Source organism: Meyerozyma guilliermondii, genomic scaffold (genome assembly GCF_000149425.1).
Source record: "Meyerozyma guilliermondii ATCC 6260 scaffold_1 genomic scaffold, whole genome shotgun sequence".
Lineage (NCBI taxonomy): Eukaryota > Fungi > Ascomycota > Pichiomycetes > Serinales > Debaryomycetaceae > Meyerozyma > Meyerozyma guilliermondii.
The window spans coordinates 893,929-914,441 of record NW_001809800.1 but is presented as its reverse complement, the minus strand read 5'-3'; the positions used below and the strand labels follow the sequence as shown (position 1 = coordinate 914,441).

The following is a 20,513-nucleotide window of genomic DNA, read 5'->3' as shown; positions in this document are numbered from 1 at the left end:
TCTATTTCCCGCAACTATAGCGTCTCGAACCTGAAGATGGTGGTGAAAAATGCAAAAGTAAAAAAGTGAAACTTTTCTCTCCAGGTGAACTTTTCGCATTTTTTACGGGCGCGCCGCGCAAGAAAAAAATAGACCGGGCGTCTGCAATTGCTCCCAACCGAAACATTCGAGAAACGGGGAAATGCCACAGTACGATTTGACCTGTCAAGAGTACGTTGTGTCCCCGAATCCAGTTGTACCAAATCTCCCCTATTTACCCTTCTGCGACATGGAAATGACCCTGGTACGAAAGATGGGGAAAACTAAAATTCGTCCCCATCTTCTGCCTCAAACCCTTCTTCGGTTTTATACAAGATAGCCTGTATTTCTGCGATGAGCTCGCTGGTGGGAGTCTGTGTATCGCTGTTCTTTGCCGTTTCGCAAAGCACCTCGATTTCTCGTAGTTTGTTGAAGTAAAAGTTCCTCTCTGCCTGGAGACTTGTGACCAGAATCTTGTAGTCCTTCAACTCCTCCAACGTAGCCTCCAATTCATGCGACTTGTTCGCTAGTTCCTGTGACATATGGCCAGAATATATGGGAGTGGTACGCCCCGAAATGGTCCCTGAAACGGACCCAGGTACAGATCCAGGAACGACCGATGTTCCAGCAGACACCACTCGCCTTGGACCACTTGGGGCACGCAGAGGCGCACGGCTCCTGATGTTGCTGGAGGGACCACTGGTAACTCTTCGGCGTGCCGGGGCATCATATGGAACGTTAATGTCTTTGTTTTCCGTCCAGAACTTTTTCATCCATTGCAATAATTCGAGGTTGTCTTGGAGCCTACATTTGATGAGTCTTTCAACTTCCACTGTTTTGGCAATTTTATGTTTGGTGAATACAGTTTGGAGTATCTTTAGGTTGTGTCGGTAATCGTACTCATTGCTGGCATTGAACTTGATTTTACCCATGGGAACATCGCCATATATCGAGTCTATAATTTGGCAATACGCTGCTCCTGTTCCACATTGTTCTACACGATTATAAGTCAATCCCAAGGTAGAATTGAGCCACTGTAGTAACTCTGTTCTCGATTCCCCCACCATCGCCGCAATATCACCGAATTTTTTATGTTTGTTCAGACGGCGTCTTCAGTTTAAACTTTGTTTTCATGGTACCGCGAAACACACCCCCAAAAACAGTCGCTACCATTTACAAACCTGCGGCTTGTGGGCGTGCGCGCACCATAGGGCCTCGGTGAGAAAATGATAAAATTTTTCAACCACTTCAATAGACAGCATGGACACTAAAACGCCAGTTACTTTGGCCAAAGTTATTAAAGTGTTGGGCAGAACCGGTTCCAGAGGTGGTGTGACCCAGGTCAGAGTCGAGTTCTTGGAAGACACTTCCAGAACCATCGTAAGAAACGTCAAGGGACCTGTCAGAGAAAACGACATCTTGTGTTTGATGGAGTCCGAGAGAGAAGCTAGAAGATTGCGTTAAGATTCATGGTGTAATATACAACATATTGGGTTACTTTGTAGATGTCATCTCTCATTACTGCTTGTTTTTGAATAACTTTTTTTTCGACTTTTTCAACGACATGGTTCTCTTGATTTTGGAAAATGACAGCTGCTTAGAAGTGTTTGTTGTCGTAGACAGCTCCAGTGCACTGCGCAGCTCGCGATCCGAATCCCCCTGGGTCAACTGGGGTGATAAGTGGTCGTATCCTTGTCTCGCTTTCATCTGATCGTCAACCTGTTTCAAGAACTGCTGCTTGATCCTCGCTACATCTTCGCTTTCTTTTTCATGTGATGTTTGAATATCTTCAAGTTCTGGCGACGTAGACCGCAGGCACAATTCGTTGACTTGCTTCGAAACATTGTCGGTAACTTGGCGCTTCACTCGACTTATGTCTTCCAATTCGTGAGTAGGAATCTCCTCCGATGAATGTGGGGAATGTAAGTTAATTTCGTCCATCTTTGCGAGAAACTGCTGGGTAACTTGCTTGCCGACTTCTTGTATCACGTCGAAATTTGGCGAAGCTGGAGTCATGGTAGACTGTGGCATATCGAGTTCACGTTTCTGATCCTGAAGATCTTTGATTTTGACGTCAATCATATGGACGGCTTGATTATGTGCTTTGATGTTTGAACGTTCGGGATCTCTGTTGTTCGCTGAATTGTTGATTCTGGATGCAAGCAACTCATTCTGGTGGTTTTCTTTAGTGATATCTTTCACATCTTCAGCCAAGTCTTCAGCTTCTGACTGAATAGCTTGCATGGCCGTATTAGTTGCCTCGGCCACTCTGTTTGTCTCCACATCTTCTGCGGTAACTCCTTCTACCACCTTGATTCCACTTTGTTCGCGAAGTGGTTGTGGCTGGTTCTCTTGGTAGAAAGTATTGTACTTCCAAATAGTATATTGGACCATGGACTCAAATGCATCTTTATCGTAGCGAAACAAGTTGGCCAGATCTAAATTAAGCGGTGAGTCTGGCTCCGGGTCGTCGATAAGCATGAGAATAGCTACCACAACATACTCTATCGTCCAAGCAGGAGACCAGCTTTCCGACTTCAAAATGTCAAGACAAATCTCTCCCGTTCCAAAATCCACATTGGGGTGTAATATAGGTGTTTCTTTACTAAACCAAACCTTGGGAGGTACTTGAGGATATTGTATTGGCAATCTGATGTCTAGCTTCCATTGGCCATGATAATAATAAGGCGAGTCTTCGGTTGTTTGCTTCGCTATAGCTGCTTCCCAGATGTATATATCTTCTCCCACGGGAGATAAGCTGATAATTTGATGATTAGAGGCACTTGGCGGCGATTTTCGAAGCTGGGTTAGCTCTTTTAAAACCCTTTTATTCGACATTTTCACCAAAATATCGTTTCCAAATAGTGCGGGAGTCACTGAAAAAGAGCTGAAAAAACAAAATTGAACTGGTTATGCTTTCAAACTGTAAAAATACAGTGGTAGATTCGGCTAGCATGCGAGTCAGGGATTTGACTGTGACGGTGGGTGTGCAGGATTCTTATCTGCAGGATTTCTATTCTAACCGAGGTATGACTATTTAGCGATGGCCGCGGCAGTATGGTCCAAATGTTGTGTGGTTGTCTGGCTAGCAGTTACTTTGAAGGAGACGTGTATTTCCCGCTGACATTTGTCGGATTTTCATTGGCTATCTGTATGCCGGTCCGTGCTTATCTGCAGGATATGAATTTTTCACTCGGGTGAGCGGCCACAGAGTGAATCATTTCCACAATGTTATCTGCTAGAGTACATTCTAGACTATTTTCCACTTCGGTGGTCCGTTGTGAGAAAGTGCTCAACAAGTACTCTTCGATCGTGACCCAGGATAAGTCTCAAGGTGCTTCGCAAGCCATGTTGTATGCTACGGGCTTTCAAGATGAAGATTTCGATAAGGCTCAAATTGGAGTTGGAAGTGTATGGTGGTCAGGAAACCCTTGTAATATGCACTTGATGGACATGAACGACAGATGTACAGCTTCTGTGAACAAGGCTGGATTGAAAGGAATGCAATTCAATTCCATTGGAGTTTCTGATGGTATCACCAACGGTACTGATGGTATGAGATATTCATTACAATCGAGAGAAATCATTGCCGATTCATTTGAGACTTTAGTGATGGCCCAGATGTATGATGGTAACATTGCCATTCCATCGTGTGACAAGAATATGCCTGGTACTCTTATGGCTATGGGTAGACACAATCGTCCATCGATTATGGTTTATGGTGGTACTATCATGCCTGGATCTCCTTCTTGTGGTGGTGCAAATGTTCCTGAGAAGATTGATATCATTAGTGCTTTCCAATCTTATGGTCAATTTTTGAGTGGACAGATCAATGAGGAACAAAGAAAGGACATTGTAAGACATGCTTGTCCAGGTGCTGGTGCTTGTGGTGGTATGTATACCGCCAACACCATGGCTTCTGCTGCTGAGGTCATGGGTATGTCACTTCCATACTCTTCTTCAGCTCCTGCCATTTCGAAAGAAAAAGCTGATGAGTGTGACAATGTTGGTTATGCCATGAAACATTTATTAGAAATTGATTTGAAACCCAAGGATATAATGACTAAAAAGTCCTTTGAGAATGCCATCACCTACATCATTGCCACTGGTGGTTCCACAAATGCGGTGTTGCACTTGATTGCCATTGCTCATTCTGTGGGTATTGACTTGACTGTTGATGACTTCCAACGTATTTCTGATACCACTCCATTGTTGGCTGATTTCAGACCATCTGGTAAATACGTTATGGCAGATCTTCAACAATTTGGAGGTACTCCTGCGGTGATGAAATTGTTGTTGGAAGAAGGTTTCCTCGATGGAGACCAGTACACCGTCACCGGTAATACCATCAAAGAAAACTTATCAAAGGTCAAGGGATTGCCAGCCAGTCAAGACATTGTTCGTCCTGTTTCTAACCCATTGAAACCAAATGGACACTTGCAAATTCTCAAGGGTACTTTAGCACCAGGAAGTGCCGTTGGTAAGATTACTGGTAAAGAAGGTACCTACTTTAAGGGAGCTGCCAGAGTGTTTGACAATGAAGAATTGTTCATCAAGGCTCTTGAAAAGGGAGAGATCAAGAAGGGAGAAAAGACCGTTTGTGTGATTCGTTATGAGGGCCCTAAGGGTGGTCCTGGTATGCCCGAAATGTTGAAACCTTCTTCAGCATTGATGGGTTATGGTTTGGGTAAAGACGTTGCATTGTTGACTGATGGTAGGTTCTCTGGTGGTTCTCATGGTTTCTTGATTGGTCACATCGTGCCAGAAGCCGCCGAGGGTGGCCCAATTGCCTTGGTTCACGACGGAGATGAGATTGTCATTGATGCTGAAAACAACAAAATTGACTTGCTTGTCTCGGAAGAAATTCTCGCTGAAAGAAAGAAGCTGTGGTCTCCTCCTGCTCCAAGATACACGAGAGGAACCTTGGCCAAGTACTCCAAATTGGTTAGTGATGCTTCCACCGGTTGTGTAACTGACTTGGACTAATTGGCAAAAGCTGAATTATATCTGTGACCGATCGCTACCTGAATAGCGGGTCATGGATCTGTACCTTAATATGCATATAGTATCCATGAATGGATCATTTCAATTCTATTGAGTCTCGTAGTAAATCAAGCATAAATTCTTGATCTTGTTTCAAGTCAGGGTACTTGTAACTTTCATCAATGTAAAAAAACGGCACTTTAAAACCTCGAAGAAGCTCATGGTTCTCGTTGCTTAGTTTCTTCATTTTATACGCCATACGCTCATCTAAGCTCCTCAAATCAGTTTCTGTTGCTTCTCTTAACCTTGCAATTTTACTTTCATTAATACTGCTAAGAATTTGTGGTCCTTTATTCTGGTAGATTTGACGTTTGCTTTCGTTATATTGCTCAATTATTTCATCTCGTTGCTTCTTGAAGTCTTCTTGGAAACTTTTATGCTTGATAATTAGCTCTCTTATAGCCCTAACCTTGATATCATCGTTAATAATTATTTTTTCAACATATTGAATTGCGTGATATCGATTGGTAATGTAGAGTGGATCAGGTAAATTCGGGCGTTTGTACAATGGGGCTTTTCCTTTTACAAGCTTCAAGTTTTGGTGAAGCCATGTAAAAAGCTTTGATTCGTAGTAATCTTTCTTTGAAAGAAGTTGAGCAAAATCGTCACTGTGTTTTTGTACGATTCTATCTACTATCGCTGCTTCGTTCTCGACATCGAGACCCATATATTTGCCATTCAACACCTTTTCATTGTAGACGATGCACTTGTGAATGGCTTCTCTGATTCTGTCGTAGTCCATCAAAATTTGAACTTTCGCGATATTTTGAAATTTGGTGATTCTACGATAATTTAGGCAGGTTTAATATACACTAACTCGTTCTTACCGTGTAGTCATCACCAGACTGGGTTATATAGCGCACCCAAGGGTATGACTGGTACTGTAATTTTGGCTCGTTGATTCTCAAATAACGAACTTGTATACCACTAGTGGTAAAGTACGGTATAGAGAATTTGGCCTTGATTGGGCGTCTCATAGTAGCCAATTCTTCAGGATCAACCACCGCTGGCAATCCCAATTCTGCTCTCATATGGAACTGTTTGCCTCCTGGGAAAGTTCGCAACTTCCATATTATGCATGATTTTTCAGGGTACCATTTGACAGTTCCGTATTCAGGAACAAATTTTGGGGTATCAGCATCTTCAGGAATTGGAATGACGATTTCCACGTTATTAGCGGTGGATTTTTTCTTGATCTGCGCCCGAGCAGAACACATTATTTCTATTCTCGAGTGTTTATGCACTTTGGTCTTGCAAGTTATCAAAATGAGAGGCTTCATCAAAAATTGCGCCAGAGACAATCTGTAAGACATGAGGGTGAATTCCCCATCGGGAGGAATGAACGTGATTATACGTTCGTTTTCAAACTTGGACAACCGAACACACTGATGGAACTTGATATCTTCCATTTCAATGCCTTTACTGTTTGTCGATTCACTCGAAGAATCGGCCGAAAAAATTCCCTTATCATTTAATCCCAATCGCAAATCGGGCATGCCACTAAGGTGCGATTTAATCTTGATTTCACCCAAGATCTCACTATTCAACACCTGTCCTTGGGCATTTATTAACATATTGATGGATTCCACCACATCCAAAAACGCCTCGTTTTTCTTGTAAAATATGCCTTCTTTTCTCCACGACACCGCGTTGGTGACAGCATTGGGTGGCTGAACAACCCGCAGAGGCGTATTTCTGATCAATCTGTAATAGTCCTGGGTAATGTACTCCTTGAGTATTTTTGTGTCAGTGGTTTGAGGAATTCCATAGTCCATAACTTCATCGAGCAATTCGTAAATAATGACAAAATTATCCCTGATTGATTCCTCCTCCAAACTCTTGAAATACAGAGTCAAAACCTCTATGAGTTTCAGGAGGAACACCACCAATGCCATGACATTTTCATTCTTTCTCGTAAGAGCACAAACGTACAAATTGTTGTGGTTTATATAGACGTAGTTGATGCCGTTGCTGTTGACAAAAGGCCGATAATTGGATTCATCTTCATTATCCAAATCAAGGAGTAAAAGTGGAAATTGATCTATAGCGTTTGCTGGGATGTCTCCCTTGTAGTCTCGGGATAAGAGAGACTTACCCTTTATATCTAGAAAATGCACTTGAGACGCCATAACTATGTGGAAACTGAAGACACCGATATGCGACACAGGGATTACCCGGCCGGGTGCGTGGAGGCACTCTCAGGGTTTTTGATCTGGGGTTCGAGTCCCGGCTGATGCAAACCACCTTGATGGCACCAAAACTCGTTTATTTACGTTGCACATCAACACGATTTGCTGCGGTCACTTTGTTTGTGCCAAGCGTTGCCAAGGCGATTCAACCTCTCACGATCACAAAGTACTGCACACAAGCGACAAAAATAGCATTCGACTGATTCATAAATATAAAAATACCGTCGCGAATGGTGGCTTACTTAACGCCGCACAAATAAGTGGGGTAGTCCAAGTTTGATGCTGAAACTCAGCAATAATATCGTGAATATTGTACCACATCTAAATCATTTATTTTGAAACAATCCCATTTCACACGTGCGCCAAGTCTTCGTTTCAAAGTTTGTTTTGCGCCCAAAAAAAGAATTGCTGCAAAGACGGCTTTTGTGCGGCTCCATTCTGCGAATAATGCCAAGTAAATGTCGCCAAATCACTCCAGACCCGGCAAAATTCTTGGTAGTGGCAGTGCTTGCGACGCGTGCTATTTGAGGCGGCAAGGTGTCAATGATCTAAACTTTATATAGCGTCGCTGGGGTCTACGGCAGGTACTTGATTCGCGGTGGTTATAAGCTCTGGGTACAGGATAATAGCGCCGATATAAAAAGCAAACCATTTACCGGGGTTTTCGCATTCACTTGTTTTTCTGCTGCAGTCTATCGCTTAAGTTGGTTTTTGGCCCGCACATCTTTTTTTATAAACACCACTACAATCCACTCGTTGTTTAATTTGAACCAAAAATGAAACTTTCAAACCTCGTCGGTCTTGCCTTGTCTGCTGTGTCCTGTTTGGCCTTGGATCCAGTGGAAGTTAAAGGTAATGCTTTCTTTGTCAAAGATTCGAGATTTTATATTAGGGGTCTTGATTACCAGCCCGGTGGATCTTCCACCTTGATCGATCCTTTGGCCAACCCAGATACTTGTGAGCGTGATATCAAGTATTTCAAGGAATTGGGAATCAATACCATCAGAATTTACTCCATCGACAACACTGCCGATCACGATGAATGTATGGAAAAGTTGGCGGATGCTGGTATTTACGTTATTTTCGATGTCAACATTCCTAACGCTTCCATTGCCAGAGACGACGCCAAGTGCTCGTACAACACCATGTACTTGAACGAAGTTCTTGCTACCGTGCTCAAAATGGCCAAATACGACAACACTTTGGGTTACTTCGCTGCCAACGAAGTCATCAATGACGAGGACAGCACCAAGGCTGCCAGCTATGTCAAGGCGGTGGTCAGAGACATGAAGACATTTATCAAGAACAGAAAGATTAGAGCTATTCCAGTGGGTTACTCTGCTGCCGATGTTGCCGAGAACAGATTGGAAACCGCCATGTACTTCAACTGTGGTGACGACGAAATGGCTCGTGTGGATATGTTCGGTTTCAACGACTACTCGTGGTGTGGAAAATCCTCGTTCAAAACCTCCGGTTATGACGAAAAAGTGAAGGATTACTCCAATTATTCTGTGCCACTCTTCTTCTCTGAATACGGCTGTAACAAGGTTACTCCAAGACCATTCACCGAAGTTGAATCTCTTTACTCCACTGATATGACCGGAGTCTTTTCTGGAGGATTGGTTTACGAGTACTCCGAAGAAGCTAACAAGTATGGTTTAGTCAAGATCTCAAGTGACAACAAAACCGTTACTCCAAATGACGATTTCGACAACTTGAAGTCCGAATTCTCGAAGACTCTGAACCCAAGTGGTGATGGTTCGTTCCAAGAAGACTTACCCCACAACAACTGTCCACCCCAATCTGATAAGTGGGAGGCTTCCAACAAGATTCCAGACACTCCAAAAGGTGCCTTGAAGTACATCAAGGGTGTTGAAGACCCTAAGGGTAACGGTTTTGATGCTAGCACTCAATGGGCTTGTGTTGCAAAGGGTAATGACGATGATGACAGTGGAGATAAGAGCACTAGAACTGGAGCAGGTTCTTCTGCAACCAAAGCCTCCGGTTCTCAAAGCTCTGGTGGATCTTCCAGCAGCTCGTCATCATCCAAAAAGGGTGATGCCGTTGTCGCTTCTGCTTCTGGTGCTTTGATCTCCCTCGCCTTGGCTGTGGGTGCCTTCATCATTTAGTAGCAAAACTTAGAGAAATAATACGTGTACTTTCTATACCTTCTGCTTAATTCCGTGCATCAACTCTTCCTTGTTGATCAAATGCCCAATGCTATCAATCTCTTCCAACAACTTGTCCACGTCGTAACACCAGTCGTTTAACAAGCTGTTGATATTATCAGGACTCTCCGATTTGCCAACCTTATCAAACTTGACGATGCCTTCGGGGCGATTTATCTTAGCTGAGATCATTCCCTTGCTCACCAACTCTGAAATGTAAGACTCCAGTTCTGTATTCGATAATTGAAGCAAGTAGGCTAATCGGTCAAGCCTAATAATCAGGTAGTATTTGTTGATTACTCGCAAGTTGTGCTCGACAATTCTGTTCTGCAAGTTCTTATAGTTGGATTCTTTGCGAAACATACAGTTTTTGCTGAAGTATTCTTCTTTGTAGGTGGCCTCAATTTTGGGCCAATGGATCAATTCATTAGTGGTGAACACCTCCAACAAGTCATAGATTTTGGCATCAACATTCTTGCGGAACACAGAGTTTGCTTTGATTTTATTTATCAAGTCCAGCTGGTAGTTATCGTAAGGTGCCAAAACAATGCAGTAAATGATTGTAACCAACAAATTGTCCAACTGAGGTTTATCCTCCTTTATCAATGGGATTTCAATCAACAAGAGCGAGTTTTTGACAATATCAATGAAATCGTTCTCATGGTACCCAATTTTGTTCAAGTCTTTCAAGTAGGTGGCTTTGTATAAATCGGCTTTTTCAAAATTTTTCAACGATTTGAGAAGAATCTTACGACTCAAGATACGGGCCTGGCCATAATCACCCTTTTTCAACGTCAATCTGATCTGTTCCAAGATGTAATCTATCTTTGTTGAAAATGTCATCAACGAGTAAGTTTCCACTTGCAAATCACACAAGATTTCTGTTGCCTTGTCCAAATTATCATACTTTTCCAAGTATATTTCTGACAACTTACGAGACACAATGGCACGCTCCAACTCCACAAAGATCTTTTTGTCAGACACAGTACGGATGGTTTCGATGAGTTTCACCTTTGTTTCCAACTCAGACTTATCATCGTCAGAAAGTAACTCCAACTTGTCTATGGTGGACTGAAGAAACTGCTGGATTGACGACTTAAGCTGACCATGTTTTTTGGACAACAAAGTGATCAACTCATTCAAGTACTCCCAGTCACGATTCTGTGCCAAAGTGTCGACAATCTTCACCAAAACCCGCTTGGAAGAAGCCACATCTGACGACTGTCTGGTTTGCTTTTCCAATACCAAGTATTTTTCGACGGCTGCCTTGTAGTCTGTCAATTTCTCAATCAACGGAAACTGCTCGTCCAAGGTTGCTGAGTAGTCTTTCTCAGCTTTCAAGGGATCTTCTCTTGACATGTTGTATGGAGAATAAGGCTTGTCCGGTGGCGCGAATGATTACGAAAATGTCGCACAGAGCGAATTCAAGACAATATTGAGTGCGAGGATTCAGCCATAAATACAGTAGTCGAGTAATTGAGTAATCGAATTATTGTATTAGGGGCGACTACTTTGTACAATTGAAATTGTTCGGCTCGCGGTAAAAGTTACTTGTCATTTCTCGTATGTGGTATTCCAAGTGAAATTCGTATTTTTATGACTATTACAGTGACTCATGGACCTTATAAAACGGCCCTTTTTCCCGTTTTCTTGATTGTGACAAAATGGGAAAAGTAGAATTTGGAAAGGAGTTTGGACGAAAACACTTCAATACAAGATCAGAGGACGTAATTGACGTGAATAATGGATCATTTGGTAACGTTCCCGATGTGATTTTGCAACTGTATTGTGACCATACCATGGAGCAAAACAAGTTTATTGAAAAGTACTTGAGGTACGACCAGCGTAAGGAGTACATTGATGCTTTGAAGGCGATTGCAAGTTTGGTGGATTGTGACTTCAAATCGTTGGCACTTGTGGGCAATGCTACCACCGCAGTCAACACCGTGTTGCGGTCGTTTCCCTTTCAAAAGGGCGATAAGATTGTCTATGCTTCCACAACGTATGGTGGATGCTCCAAGACAATAAAGTTTTTGGAAGATAAGGGACTCATTGAAGCGATTGCAGTGGAAATAAAGTTACCTGCTTCAGAAGACGATATTGTCAATTATTTTGCAGCAGCTATTGAAGAACACCTGCCCACGATGTGTTTCTTCGATACAGTTTCGTCCAAGCCGGCGCTAAGGTTTCCATTTGAACGCTTGACACAATTGTGCCGCGAAGAGAACGTTCTTTCGTTAATTGATGGAGCTCATGGAATCGGCCTCATTGATATTTCAATTGACACTTTGAAGCCTGATTTTTTGGTGAGCAACATCCACAAATGGTTGTATGTTCCTCGTGGCTGCGCATTCCTCTACGTTGATCCAAAACACTTTAGCAAAGTCCACACCATTCCGATTTCACACTCTTATCTTGCTGATGATCAAGTGTTGCCTGACCATCTTGAAGAATACAGGCTAATCGATAGATTTCAGTTTGTTGGCACCGAAAACAAAGCGTCGATAGCCACAATTCCCCAGGCAATAAAATTCAGAGAAGAGGTCTGTGGAGGTGAAAAGAACATTCAGGACTATTGCAATAAACTTTCCGAGGACGCAGCTGAAGAAATCACCACGAAAGTGTGGCCAGGAATGAAAGTGTTGAAAGTTGACGGTGCTCCAAGTACGGCATTATTTAATGTTCAGGTACCAATCGAGAAGTACTTGCCTACAGATTTCAACAAATCAGAGCTTGCAGATTGTTTGTTATACCTTGAGGAGCAAATATGCTTCAACCAGTCGACTTTTGTTCCATTTCTGATCTATTACAACAAGGTGTATGCTAGGTTTTCGTGTCAAGTGTTCAATACCGTCGACGACTATGTTGAGGTATGTTCCAGAATAGAAGCCGAAATGTCCAAGTTTTTCAGCTCAGGCAAGTATAAAGAGCTTTCTAGTCAGAAACATAGTGGTGCATTGTTTCAGCTCATAGAAACTTTAAGTCTATAATTTATTTAGTGTACTAAACTCTACAATTCGAAAGCTCAAACACAAGGATGTCAGATGCTCCCAACTTCTTTAATTCGTCCATGACATCTCCAATGCGTTTTCTAGACACCATTGCAGAAACAGCAACCCATTCTTCCTCTTCCTCAGATTTCTTCTCCAACACAGAAATGGTGGCAGATCTTCTTCCAGGCGTAACAGGCAACACACTTTTCAAAATGCTTCTAGGTGCATTATAAGTACAGACAACATAAGCTTTAGCAGCCATGATACCCTCGAAACGTTGGTGAATCTTCTTGACGAGTTCTGGGTGCTTTGGAGTCTTAGACGAAATCAAGTGCGCTGAAGTTTCCAAGATAGTTTCAATGGCCTTCAAACCAGCAGCTTTCATGGTTTCTCCACTTTCCACCAAGTCCACAATGGCATCAGCCACACCCAAAGCACAAGAAGCTTCTACCGAACCACCAACATACTTTACTTTTGTAGTAACATCAGAAGCTGATTCAACCTTTTCTACACCTTTAAAGTAGTCGGTGGTGAGTTTAGTGAACGAACTGACAATTTTTTTGCCCACCAATTGGTCAACGCTAGTGTACTCGCCTTCAGCAGGAACCTGGACTTGCAATTTACAATTTCCAAACTCCAAATCCAACAAATCTTCAACCGAATCGAACATGTCTGCTTCTTGAATCTGGTCAAGACCAGTAATACCCAAGTCACAATTACCCTCGCCCACGAATATTGGGATGTCTGCGGCAGGAAGGAAAATGATAGCGACTGGAAGGTTTGTAGAAAGAGCAATGTCGAGTCGGTTACTTCTTCTAAATTTGATATCGGCACCTTTCATGAGTTCACAACATTTTTCATAAAGTCTTCCCTCTGAAAATTAGTATTGAACAATGGACAAAACAACGTAGAAAAACTTACTTTTCGGCACAGCGAATAACAACCTATCAGGAAGATGATTTACCAAATCCATAGTTGCAAATTTTAGATATCAACCAACGTCGCAATGAGTCAAGACAGGGCCCGATCACGTGGGTTCAGATGATGTAATGTAATAAATATGCCAACTATTTACTTATAGGGTCTTCGTCTGAAGTGAAAGTGTCTTCCTCCTCTACGGCGGCATCGACGGCTGCATCGCTGCTGGAGTCACTATAATCGTCCTCGGCAGAATCTGGCACCGGTACCGGAGATTTTTGTGCGCGAGCGCTGTCACCGGGTGCCAGTACTACAAACCCGTTTCCATGGCCGTACCAATAGGTGTTAAAACTCCAATTGAGCAAGATTTTGGCCATGTGAAGCGGACTGAACTCCGGCCAGAGCCGGTCGCTGAACACCACCGAGCATTTAGGCAGAACCGACTGCCATAATAAGAAGTCCGAGAGTCGGTAGGTGCCCGAGGTACGAATCAAAAGGTCCAATGGAGGGGTGTATAAAAAGTGATTAAACGCCGATTCTGAGATCTCAAACTCCGGGTTGATAAGTGACTCGGCCACCACGTTTCGAATCAGCTGCGTCATGTCGTCTCTGGCGGTATATGGGAAGCACATGTAGAGAACCGCTCGCGTATTATTTTTGGTCATATCTTCGGTTTCCTGAACAATTTGCTGTACATCCACCGGAAGTAGTTTGCGGTTGCCCACAACCCGGAGCCGGACTCCGTATTTTTCACAAAGCTCACCGTGCTGCCGTATTTGGCAAAGTCTCAGTCTCGCCATATCCATAAGGGCTTCCACTTCGTAAGCCAGTCGCTTGAAATTCTCGATCGAAAATGCATATACTGTCGCACATTCCACCCCAGCTTCAAACAAAAGCTCGAGCACACTGGCCATGGTCTCAAATCCAATATTATGACCCTCTCTTATCTCCATCTTGTGGCTTCTGGCATACCTTCGATTTCCATCCATTATAATTGCCACGTGTTTGGGAACCGGTCCCGTCTGTATTATACGCCCAAAGAGTTTTTTGGCCCCGGTAAGCACCTGGTCGTACCCCGGGAACGTCGAGAGCTGTTCAAACATGGCGGTGTGGTGGGTGGAACCAGCGTGAATGTGGAAACTTGTCCTTGTGAAAAAGGCGCACCGGACTGCAGGTGGGGCGATGAAGGATGGGAGGAGGAAAGGAAAGGATAAGAAACGATAAGGAAGAAAAGTAATGAAAAACAAACCAAAGAAAATTTGAGGATTATAAAGATAATGAAATAAAAGATAATGAAAGAAAAATTAATGAAAGACAATGGACGAATTTTCTGTAGCACCCTTGTATTATATTCCTATCATATGGGTGGCTACCTGCAGGATATCGCATCGCTTAGAAATAATTCATTTTGTCTTTGCTTCTATCATGTCTGATACGGAGAACCAGGAGTATTCCGAAGAAGTCGAGTATGTCGACGCCAACGAAGTTGACGAGGAGGTTGTTGACGACGGTCGTCCTGAAGATATAGATGACGATATGGACGAAGATGATCAAATGGGCGATGACGAAGCCATTGAAATTGATATGTCAAACAATTCATGGAGTTATTTTGACCAGCATAAAGACTCGATATTCTGCGTATTCAAGCACCCGACGTTGCCCTTGGTTGCTACTGGCGGTGGAGACAATACGGCGTTTTTATGGACAACCCATTCGCAGCCACCTCGGTTTGTCGGTGAGCTTACCGGCCATAAAGAGTCAGTTGTAGCTGGTAGTTTCACAGCTGATGGTAAATTTGTCGTTTCTGGAGACATGACAGGGTTCATTCAAGTACACAAGTCGCAAAAAGGTGGTCAGAAGTGGACCAAATGCTCTGAGTTGGAGGAGGTGGAAGAAGTATTGTGGATTCAAACACACCCCGTTCTTCCCATATTTGCATTTGGAGCCAACGATGGGTCAGTATGGTGTTACCAGATCGATCAAAATGGCCAATTAGAGCAGCTTTTCTCAGGATTTCTGCACACGCTTGAATGCAACAATGGACAATTCATTGAAACTGCCGATGCACAAAATGATGTCCAACTCGTCACCGTAGCGGAAGACGGTACCGTTATCAACTGGAATGCATTTACTGGAACTGTGAACTACAAGCTTCTGCCAGACTCTGATTTCAAAAACGTGGAGAGTCCGTTCGTATCTATTAAAGCACACAAGAATATTATTGCTGTTGGCGGTCGTGATGGACAACTAGTTATCATAAATAACGATTCAGGAAAGGTTGTTCACACGGTTAAGGTTCTCGAGGATGTTGAAGATCAATATGAGCTTTCTTTGGAAGCATTAGCGTGGTGCCAAGCTCCGCTGGTCAACCTTTTAGCCGTGGGATTGGTGTCTGGAGATGTTATATTGTTCGACACATTACAGTGGAGGGTTAGAAGCTCTTTCAAGGTGGACGATGCAATTACGAAATTACAGTTCATTGAGCAAACTCCCTTCCTCGTGGGCTCGAGTATGAATGGAAGAATTTACAAATGGGATGCTCGTACTGGTGCTGAGGTTTTCGTGGGAATGGGCCATAATATGGGAGTATTGGATTTTGCAATTTTGGAAAATGGTTCCAAATTCGTAACTGCCGGTGACGAAGGGGTATCGTTGGTGTTTGTGCCTACCGCTTAACGGAAAAATAATAGATGTAGCATAGAGTTCAATGGTCGTACTATACTCAGTCCGACCGACTAAATACAGTCCTAAATACTGCGAAACATTTCATCGCGAAAAACGCGTCTTCATAGAATGACAGTAGAAGCCATGGCAGATCCCGTACCATCACAAGCGGCTGTTCCTGCCGATTCAGGCGTATCTTCGTCTGATATGCTCTTCTTTTACCAAAGATTACTTCCTTTTCGTCAAATTTTTCAATGGTTGAATCATTCACCAAAGCCTTCAAAAGACTTCACTATGCGTGAGTTTGCATACGAGTATAGAACTGGCGCATATCAGCGTTACAACTCGTTCTCCAATCTCGAAGAATTCAAAAAGTCAGTGGTTCAAGCAAATCCTACAAGATTTGAAGTCGGTGCGGTTTATTCTGTCAACCCCAAAGAGAGGAAACGGCTTCCCAAACAGGCTCTCAAGCCACTTGCAAAAGAGTTGGTATTCGATATCGATTTGACAGATTACGACGAAATTAGAACCTGCTGTTCGGGAACCGATATCTGTAAGAAATGCTGGCGTTTTATCCAGGTTGCAATCAAGATTCTCGATGCCGCGTTACGAGAAGATTTTGGGTTCAATCGCTTAATATGGGTATTTTCCGGAAGACGTGGTGCCCATTGCTGGGTCAGTGATGCCCGCGCACGTTGCCTTGATGAGACAACTCGAAAATCCATTGTGGAATACCTAGATGTGTTGGGATCTCGACTGAATCGCCAAGGCAAGAATCTGCTCAGCTTGAAGAGACCATTCCATCCGCATGTTGAGCGCTCATTCGACCTTCTCAAAAACGAGTTTGTCGATATCATACTCAAGGAACAAGATCCTTGGAACACATCATCAAGCGAGCCCTCCGACAAAAGTTGGGAACAAGTCGAAACTCTCCTTTCTTACGTGCCAGAGAAGCCTCTCCAGGAGGAACTTCGTCGCAAATGGAAACTGCAGACATCGGTTTCCACCTCCATGTCAAAATGGGAGGACATAACCGTGATTGCAAAAAAGATACTCAAGCACCAAAACCAAGTTAACGCTCTCAATGAAGCAAAGAAGGATATCATTCTCTTCTACATGTACCCACGTTTGGATATCGAGGTGTCCAAGCAACTAATCCATCTTCTTAAATCTCCCTTCTGTGTCCACCCTAGCACTGGAAATATCTGTGTACCCTTCGATCCTCATCATAACTTGTCGAATAACGAAGAAGATGACGACTATGGTTTCAACCCTACAAATGCGCCAAATCTTAGGCAGCTTCAAAATGAGATTGAAGTCTGGGACGTAAGGAGAGTGAATCGGGACTCTAGCCAACCATTGGAAGACGGTGAATCGGAAGCTGACAAAAGAATATCGGAATATGAGAAAACTAGCTTGAAACCCTACGTCGAGTATTTCCAGAAATTCGTCAACAATCTTCTCAAAGATGAATTGAAGGATTCCGGCAAAAGAGGTCGCGATGATGACACTTTGGAGTTTTGAAGATATGTACTGGCTAATCTACGTCACCGGGCATTGAGGTTGGGTGAAATAACCTCGATCTCTGCCTGTCATATCTTCAAGTGTTCCGCTGCTATTTTTAATGACCATTGAATGTTGGCGCACACCGTTTCCTGTTGAAGATTCAGGTGGCAGTGGACTCTTGGACTTGTTGTCGTCATTGTGGTACCACTCAAGATACTCTAGTGTATCATTATATCTGACATACCCAGCTGTCATAAATATATCACCCACATTCAAGAACGGATAATGCCATTTTGGCACAAAGACAATTGTAGGAATGTTCTTTTCAACCAATTTGTGATCCAAAATTACTGTGAAGGCAAATGCAGAAGACTTCAAGTCAAACTCTGCAACCTTCAATACACCAGACAGTGCCACAACGAACGGCCTAATTACAGCACTAACAGCACGGACACCATCTGGAGAGGGATAACATCTCCTTATATGTTTCTTATGAACATTCTCAGAGTTATGTGAAATAAGACTGGATGAGGTTACCGACTGAGCATCGCTGAAATCAAAATCCTGGGTGGTCTCAGCATCATCAGATTCTGTCTTGTCAAGAGTTTCGGTTTCACTTGCAGACGATGGATATATTTTGTCAAATGTTCCCAAATTCAATCGCTGACATTTGGCTCTCAACAATGAAGTATAATCTTGCACAGTCAGTTTCAAAGTAGGGACTGCGACACGAGCGCTTGGTGTTCTCTTTGGGGTAGTAACCCTTCCGACAGATGATCTCCTCAGAGCAGATCTAGATATAGTATCTTCATTCAACGAAAAATCCAAGTTCCTGTCCTCCGGGGACCAGAATGAGAAGTCTTCATTGTTCCATCTATCACCCCATTTATGGCAATTGACACTGGTATAACACCACCATGTGTGGTGGATTCCAGTTCCTTCCAAGGCGTAGCTCAATGCGTCGAGTGCTCCGGTTTGAGAATAATACCTGCCATCTTCGTATGCCCTTTTTCCATCCATATCGAATGGCATACCGGTTTCTGACATCAAGACGGGAATATCACCCAAGCATTCCTTGCATTCCTGCTTGATCTCTAAAAACTGCTTTTTAATACAGTTTCGAATTGCTCGTTCTCCGAACACAATTCCTAAAACTGGGTTGAAGTACCGGCCGCGCATGATCCCTAATGTATCAACATTGAACTTGGTGTTCCAAGTCTTGAACATTAGCGACATACCATCGTAATAATGAGGACAGTAGACGGTTTTAGAATCGATGATGTTTCTTTCATCGTCCTTGATGGTCGGAGGCTTTTCCAAAACAGGCGGCTGAAATAAACACAAAACAGTTTGGGTCAATATCACGAACAATCTTTTTAAACCGAATGTAAAACTCCATAAAGTTGTGGTTGGTGAAAAATTCCATGTCCACTCCCTTTTGTGTGAATCCTTCTTTCACTTTAAACTGATGCTTTTCAGAATACTGGTTGAAGAAATTGGGCAATAGCAACTCACAGTTGTAAAGTGATAAATCAAGACGTTCCTGTGGAGTCATATCCTTCAATTCATCAACATTGACACTTTTGTCCCATTTCCAGATTTTTGCCAGAGCAAATATGCATTCACCAAGCTTCCAACGAGGATCCCTTTTCCAGCCATATTTTTTATCAATTTCTACGGCTTCCTCTTTTGTTAGCCATGCAATTGTACCTTCTGGGTCAACCACTTTTGTCCCATCTTTCTGTGGGCCAGTTATGGTGATCTTGTACACATCGACTTCGCATGCAAAGCCCATACCCAACTTGAACGATTGGTAAATGGTAGGAGTTGTGCCCACACGAAGCTGTTGTTTTCCAGGAATGTGTTTAAGATGTTCATGACCCATCAATCCGCAATTAGGTTCGTTGATCAGCTCAAAGCCAAGTATAGTTCCTTTTCGAAACATGTCAGGAAGTGTATCATGAAGTTTGCTCCAAAAGTAGGAAATGGTATCGAAGTAGTGTTTTTGCAAGTAGTCTTGGATATTCATGCCATTTATGCAAAGTTGAGGAAAGTAATTTCTTCCTGAAAAGAACAAGGTGAACATGACCAAAGAAGCCAAACGCTTATAATTGGATGTCCAAATCATCTTGGGGTAGTCGTCTGGCTCTTCTGGGTGGTGAAATCGGGGGTTATTATGCAAAAGGGCTGCTTCAGTTGCATAGAATCGAGTGGGTTGCAATCCGGCAGCATATAGAGTCCACATGGGTGCACCGCTTCCACCACTAAATCTGGACCACACGTCCTGATGGGTTTCAAAAAAGACGTAGAGTCCACCGACAGAATCCATAATTCGAAGAATTTTTATAGTATACTCGATGAAATCATCGTCGTATTTTCCAGGACCAGAATGTTCAATGGCCTCCCAGGTGATGAGATACCTTATGGTATTGTAACCCCAAGACTTGATACGACGAAAATGGTCTTCCGCTTCATCTAGGGGGAACGGTCTGCCAACAAACGACACGTTATCGCCCTCAAAGAAGATGTTGTTGGGATCTCGACAATCTCCATCATAGCTATGGATTTCCGGATTGTTGGGTAATTTCATGGCTCCGTCCAAATTAATGCCACGAAGCGTCCGACGGCGCCCCTGGGGATCTACAAACCCTCCTTCACCATCAGTTTCGAGTGGCTGGCATTCCAATATCGAATCGGATGTGACATCCTCAGTTGGCGGGATGGACTCTTGACCTTCAAACTGACGCCTTAGAGGCCTTAAACCCACCGAGGAAACAGAAGAGGTGCTGTTGTATAAGTTGACTCGATCCTGAATGGCCTCCCTGGCATATCGAGCACCCTTCATAAATATATGTCAATAGAATCGATTCGTTTGTCAAGCAAAGGACCCCACTTATTTTTCGCGAGTCACATGCAGCATGCCAGACAGTCCTGCACGGTTTAAGCGAGCGGCTGCAAATAGTGAAGGAACAATAAGTAGCTCAATAGGAAAGAGGCTTATAAATGCAGTATAT

The 20,513-nt window shown here is 43.2% G+C and overlaps 15 protein-coding genes across 15 annotated transcripts; 6 read left to right on the top strand and 9 right to left on the bottom strand. All coding sequences in view use genetic code 12, as the record gives it.

Moving 5' to 3' along the window:
- Window positions 1–302: 302 nt before the first annotated feature.
- PGUG_00523 (microtubule-binding protein) lies at window positions 303–1,085 on the bottom strand (the record flags this gene model as incomplete). Its single annotated transcript, XM_001487096.1, has 1 exon — window positions 303–1,085. The coding sequence occupies one exon, from the start codon at window positions 1,083–1,085 to the stop codon at window positions 303–305; it is 783 nt and encodes a 260-aa protein (XP_001487146.2).
- Window positions 1,086–1,278: 193 nt separating this feature from the next.
- On the top strand, window positions 1,279–1,482 carry PGUG_00522 (40S ribosomal protein eS28; the record flags this gene model as incomplete). Its single annotated transcript, XM_001487095.1, has 1 exon — window positions 1,279–1,482. The coding sequence occupies one exon, from the start codon at window positions 1,279–1,281 to the stop codon at window positions 1,480–1,482; it is 204 nt and encodes a 67-aa protein (XP_001487145.1).
- Window positions 1,483–1,536: 54 nt separating this feature from the next.
- Window positions 1,537–2,856, bottom strand: PEX4 (E2 ubiquitin-protein ligase peroxin 4; the record flags this gene model as incomplete). The annotated part of the gene is made up of 1 exon (XM_001487094.1): window positions 1,537–2,856. The coding sequence occupies one exon, from the start codon at window positions 2,854–2,856 to the stop codon at window positions 1,537–1,539; it is 1,320 nt and encodes a 439-aa protein (XP_001487144.2).
- Window positions 2,857–3,246: 390 nt separating this feature from the next.
- Window positions 3,247–5,004, top strand: ILV3 (dihydroxy-acid dehydratase; the record flags this gene model as incomplete). Its single annotated transcript, XM_001487093.1, has 1 exon — window positions 3,247–5,004. The coding sequence occupies one exon, from the start codon at window positions 3,247–3,249 to the stop codon at window positions 5,002–5,004; it is 1,758 nt and encodes a 585-aa protein (XP_001487143.2).
- Window positions 5,005–5,098: 94 nt separating this feature from the next.
- On the bottom strand, window positions 5,099–5,803 carry PGUG_00519 (uncharacterized protein; the record flags this gene model as incomplete). Its single annotated transcript, XM_001487092.1, has 1 exon — window positions 5,099–5,803. The coding sequence occupies one exon, from the start codon at window positions 5,801–5,803 to the stop codon at window positions 5,099–5,101; it is 705 nt and encodes a 234-aa protein (XP_001487142.1).
- A 70-nt stretch (window positions 5,804–5,873) lies between these two features.
- APM1 (Apm1p) lies at window positions 5,874–7,190 on the bottom strand (the record flags this gene model as incomplete). Its single annotated transcript, XM_001487091.1, has 1 exon — window positions 5,874–7,190. One exon carries the CDS (start codon window positions 7,188–7,190, stop codon window positions 5,874–5,876), a length of 1,317 nt encoding a protein of 438 aa, XP_001487141.2.
- An 836-nt stretch (window positions 7,191–8,026) lies between these two features.
- Window positions 8,027–9,379, top strand: PGA4 (1,3-beta-glucanosyltransferase; the record flags this gene model as incomplete). Its single annotated transcript, XM_001487090.1, has 1 exon — window positions 8,027–9,379. The coding sequence occupies one exon, from the start codon at window positions 8,027–8,029 to the stop codon at window positions 9,377–9,379; it is 1,353 nt and encodes a 450-aa protein (XP_001487140.2).
- Window positions 9,380–9,412: 33 nt separating this feature from the next.
- On the bottom strand, window positions 9,413–10,777 carry RPN5 (proteasome regulatory particle lid subunit; the record flags this gene model as incomplete). The annotated part of the gene is made up of 1 exon (XM_001487089.1): window positions 9,413–10,777. The coding sequence occupies one exon, from the start codon at window positions 10,775–10,777 to the stop codon at window positions 9,413–9,415; it is 1,365 nt and encodes a 454-aa protein (XP_001487139.2).
- Window positions 10,778–11,082: 305 nt separating this feature from the next.
- PGUG_00515 (uncharacterized protein) lies at window positions 11,083–12,408 on the top strand (the record flags this gene model as incomplete). The annotated part of the gene is made up of 1 exon (XM_001487088.1): window positions 11,083–12,408. One exon carries the CDS (start codon window positions 11,083–11,085, stop codon window positions 12,406–12,408), a length of 1,326 nt encoding a protein of 441 aa, XP_001487138.2.
- Window positions 12,409–12,421: 13 nt separating this feature from the next.
- On the bottom strand, window positions 12,422–13,252 carry HIS1 (ATP phosphoribosyltransferase; the record flags this gene model as incomplete). Its single annotated transcript, XM_001487087.1, has 1 exon — window positions 12,422–13,252. One exon carries the CDS (start codon window positions 13,250–13,252, stop codon window positions 12,422–12,424), a length of 831 nt encoding a protein of 276 aa, XP_001487137.1.
- Window positions 13,253–13,478: 226 nt separating this feature from the next.
- RER2 (ditrans,polycis-polyprenyl diphosphate synthase) lies at window positions 13,479–14,432 on the bottom strand (the record flags this gene model as incomplete). Its single annotated transcript, XM_001487086.1, has 1 exon — window positions 13,479–14,432. The coding sequence occupies one exon, from the start codon at window positions 14,430–14,432 to the stop codon at window positions 13,479–13,481; it is 954 nt and encodes a 317-aa protein (XP_001487136.2).
- Window positions 14,433–14,646: 214 nt separating this feature from the next.
- On the top strand, window positions 14,647–16,005 carry PGUG_00512 (uncharacterized protein; the record flags this gene model as incomplete). Its single annotated transcript, XM_001487085.1, has 1 exon — window positions 14,647–16,005. The coding sequence occupies one exon, from the start codon at window positions 14,647–14,649 to the stop codon at window positions 16,003–16,005; it is 1,359 nt and encodes a 452-aa protein (XP_001487135.2).
- A 117-nt stretch (window positions 16,006–16,122) lies between these two features.
- PGUG_00511 (DNA primase subunit) lies at window positions 16,123–17,517 on the top strand (the record flags this gene model as incomplete). Its single annotated transcript, XM_001487084.1, has 1 exon — window positions 16,123–17,517. One exon carries the CDS (start codon window positions 16,123–16,125, stop codon window positions 17,515–17,517), a length of 1,395 nt encoding a protein of 464 aa, XP_001487134.2.
- Window positions 17,518–17,535: 18 nt separating this feature from the next.
- PGUG_00510 (uncharacterized protein) lies at window positions 17,536–18,735 on the bottom strand (the record flags this gene model as incomplete). The annotated part of the gene is made up of 1 exon (XM_001487083.1): window positions 17,536–18,735. The coding sequence occupies one exon, from the start codon at window positions 18,733–18,735 to the stop codon at window positions 17,536–17,538; it is 1,200 nt and encodes a 399-aa protein (XP_001487133.2).
- Window positions 18,736–18,787: 52 nt separating this feature from the next.
- On the bottom strand, window positions 18,788–20,344 carry PGUG_00509 (hydrolase; the record flags this gene model as incomplete). Its single annotated transcript, XM_001487082.1, has 1 exon — window positions 18,788–20,344. One exon carries the CDS (start codon window positions 20,342–20,344, stop codon window positions 18,788–18,790), a length of 1,557 nt encoding a protein of 518 aa, XP_001487132.2.
- Between the last annotated feature and the right edge of the window lie 169 nt (window positions 20,345–20,513).